Source organism: Priapulus caudatus, unplaced genomic scaffold (genome assembly GCF_000485595.1).
Source record: "Priapulus caudatus unplaced genomic scaffold, Priapulus_caudatus-5.0.1 Scaffold983, whole genome shotgun sequence".
NCBI classification, from domain to species: domain Eukaryota; kingdom Metazoa; phylum Priapulida; class Priapulimorpha; order Priapulimorphida; family Priapulidae; genus Priapulus; species Priapulus caudatus.
In genome coordinates, this window is record NW_014578044.1 from 41,450 (window position 1) to 44,591 (window position 3,142).

A 3,142-nucleotide genomic window follows, 5' to 3' on the forward strand; every position below is an offset into this window, starting at 1 on the left:
CATCGAAGAGGTGTTACTTTCAACAAAATCCCCGGACCACCCCCCCCCCCCTTAAACAGGAGAGGGACATGCCCTGAAGGAGGAAAAATCCTGATATTCTATGATAGAGATGTCCAAAATTGAGTGCTTTTAGATTGCAACTTTTCAACAATTCCACACAATGGGAGGGTGACACCCCCTCCAACCCCCCCCCCCCCCGGGCGCTTCGTGCCCCTCTATAAGTCACTTCTGGATCCGCCACTGGTTGTGTGTGTGGGAGGGGGTTGCGTGTTATTAAACCTCTGGGATTCAAAGAAAAAAATTACCCTAGAATTTACAAAATTGCACTTACAATATCAATTTTTTTCAATTTCCTCAAAAACGGCCATCTTGACGGTTCTAAATTGCTAAAATCCAAGAGCTTCCGGGGGCTCCGCCCCCTGGACCCCACCCATTAAGGGCTTTGCGCCAAGGTGCTCGCGGTTTCCGCCGCTCGCGCACTCTTCATATACATTAATTGTCATGGAAGTAACAGCAAAATCATCCCCCCCACAACTGAGGACCTGTCTACGCCACTGTACGTATACATATATATATCGAATATATACGGAATATCAAGAGCGTATTAAGAAGGTATTAAGAAGTATTAACCTTCTTAATACGCTCTTGGTAATATGTAATACAGCGCGACGTGATGCGTGTGTAGTCTGCGCTAGCGCCCGAGCACGCGCATGCGCGATGAGAATTTCGACCGCTGTCCGACGATGAGCGTCCTTCCTACCTCGTTAACCTCGGCGCGTTCCTCCAGTTCTCCCGTCCAGTCTTCCTCCTTATCCGGCATCATGCGAATCAGGTTGCGCACGCCGGCGAGATCCGTCTGTATTTCGGCGTCCCTCGAAGACGTGGACATCGTCGATTCTCTATCGTCGTCCGAATCTTGCCTGGACAGCACGAGAACGGTGGCGCCGCTGGCGACGGCTGCGGAAAAAAAGCGACGACAATAGCTTGTGCATCGGCGTGGCGTGTGATTGGTCGAATTTTGAATTGTGTAGGCCTACTTTAGGGAGTGGTGGGGGGAAGGAAAGCGATTCCTGGAGTTTGATCGAAAATTTTAGGGTAGGTATCACGTAAAAGTGGAGGGGCGCAAAAACAACCGTTTCCTTCGAAAAGAGAATTTTCGAGGCAGGATACTTTTAAACAGCACATTTTTAAGTAGGATACAATAGAATACACGTGAATACGCGGAATTCGTGGAAAGGACACAGAGGCAAACCAGATGGGCCAGCCACAGCAGCTTATCACTGCGGATATCATTTGACTTACAGAGGTACCACCGTACTTTCCCTCGGTGACGTGCCGAAATATGAGCCCTGGGCACACGGATTGTAAATCCCAAAAATTATCCCCAAAACGCGTCGCAAAGTGATCGTCACTCGCTGTACATGAACACTCACCCGCAGCTCTGACCACCGCCACCGCCGGCGCCCTCTCGTGGTCGGACTCCACACTAGAAGCGCGGGAGCGCGCTCTTTCATCTGTGGACGTTGAGAAATGCACGAACTGAGAGTGGTGCGCGAGCGCAAAATCCGCACTCACATGCCAACGAGCAAACACTAGGTGTAGAACGGAGTCTTTCATCTCGAGACAAAATATAGCCTCGCACATAACAGAGCTAATAATGCATCATATCAAGAACTAATAATACCTTGTATTATTACTTATTAGCTCTTTGCAGATATTATTAGCTCTTGATTATATGTATCGTTACACTTGCATTAATTCAGCTCAGCATCGCTCCAACATACACCAATCTCCCCTCCCCTCCCATCCCATCAAGCTACCGAGCCGAACATCCTCCAAGAACAAGAAGATCAAGTAGAAAGTAGAAAAATTACGCCTTCGCATTTACGAACAAGGAACGAGGATAAATTTCTTTTGGTGTGTCTCCCTTTTAACAGCCTTTGAGCATAGGATTAAGTAGAACGTTCTTTTAAAACGATGAGAAATTTCTTTCGGCTCACATTAATAGCATGCCTTCACATTTACGCACAAGGAAATGCTTTCAAGAAATTTCCTTTGACATGCCTACGGGAATCGACGTCACGGTCAAGTAGAAAGCTTTCTTTTGGCTCACATTAATAGCAAACCCTTCGAGCGTCGATCGCATACCTGAATCTGCGAGTTTCATATATTCATATATTGCGATATAGCAAAGACATTACAGAAACCTTTCGAGAAATTTCTTTTGGCATGCCTACCGGAATCTGCGTCCTCCTCCTCTGGATCCTTGAGTCGGATGCTGCCACCTCTCAGCGAGTCCCTCGCCGGATACACCCACGAGACCGGCTTCACCTCCTCCTCCTCCTCCTCCTCCTCCTCCTCCTCCTCCGGCGGCGGTGGCTGCTGCGGAGGTGGTTTCCTCAGCATCCAGTTGCTGTTGCTGACGGGCGAATCCAGGGCGAGGGTTTCGGACACGGCGACCTCAGCTAGCTGTCTGCAACGATGAGAGTTCGACGTTTGTCGTCATCGTTGATTGATCGCATTGTTTGATCGCGACGACGATGCATTTTGAACGTGCGATCGATTGTATTGCGTTATTGAAACTAGTATAGAAATATAACAAGTGCCGCAGAGCGACAGCGCTCACCTGACGGCAGGTGTTCTGATGCTAAACTCACTGGAAAACGAATCAAGAGCACCCTCCCATCGCCGCGTTCGCTCTCCCTCGTTGTCTCTCTCATTCTTTCTCTTTCGCTCTCTCGCTCTTGCTCTCTCTTCCCTTCGCGCTCTTTCTCTCCCTCTCTCTCTCGCTCGATCACACTCTCTCTCTCTCTCTCTCTCTTGCTCTCTCTTCCCTTCACGCTCTCTCTCTCCCTCTCTCTCTCGCTCGATCACACACTCTCTCTCTCTCTCTCTCTCTTGCTCTCTCTTCCCTTCACGCTCTCTCTCCCTCTCTCTCTCGCTCGCTCACACTCTCTCCCTCGTTGTCTCTCTCATTCTTTCTCTTTCGCTCTCTCGCTCTTGCTCTCTCTTCCCTTCGCGCTCTCTCTCTCCCTCTCTCTCTCGCTCGATCACACTCTCTCTCTCTCTCTCTCTCTTTCTCTCTCTCTCACACTCTCTCTCTCTCTCTCTCTCTCTCTCTCTCTCTCACTCTCTCTCTCTC

General features: G+C 49.4%; 1 protein-coding gene and 1 long non-coding RNA gene across 2 annotated transcripts in view; both read right to left on the reverse strand.

The window, feature by feature from the left end:
* LOC106814814 (pollen-specific leucine-rich repeat extensin-like protein 1) overlaps positions 1–2,320 on the reverse strand; it is a 7,179-nt gene extending 4,859 nt beyond the window's left edge. The window contains exons 1-3 of the mRNA XM_014819166.1: positions 2,238–2,320; positions 1,434–1,514; positions 761–957 (exon numbers count right to left, since the gene is read on the reverse strand). Of these exons, the coding sequence (XP_014674652.1) occupies positions 761–889 (129 nt within the window). The 5' untranslated portion in view covers positions 890–957; positions 1,434–1,514; positions 2,238–2,320. The remainder of the gene's footprint in view (positions 1–760; positions 958–1,433; positions 1,515–2,237) is intronic.
* A 73-nt stretch (positions 2,321–2,393) lies between these two features.
* LOC106814818 overlaps positions 2,394–3,142 on the reverse strand; it is a 2,944-nt gene continuing 2,195 nt past the window's right edge. The window contains exon 3 of the long non-coding RNA XR_001394668.1: positions 2,394–2,473. This is a non-coding gene — a long non-coding RNA (uncharacterized LOC106814818). The remainder of the gene's footprint in view (positions 2,474–3,142) is intronic.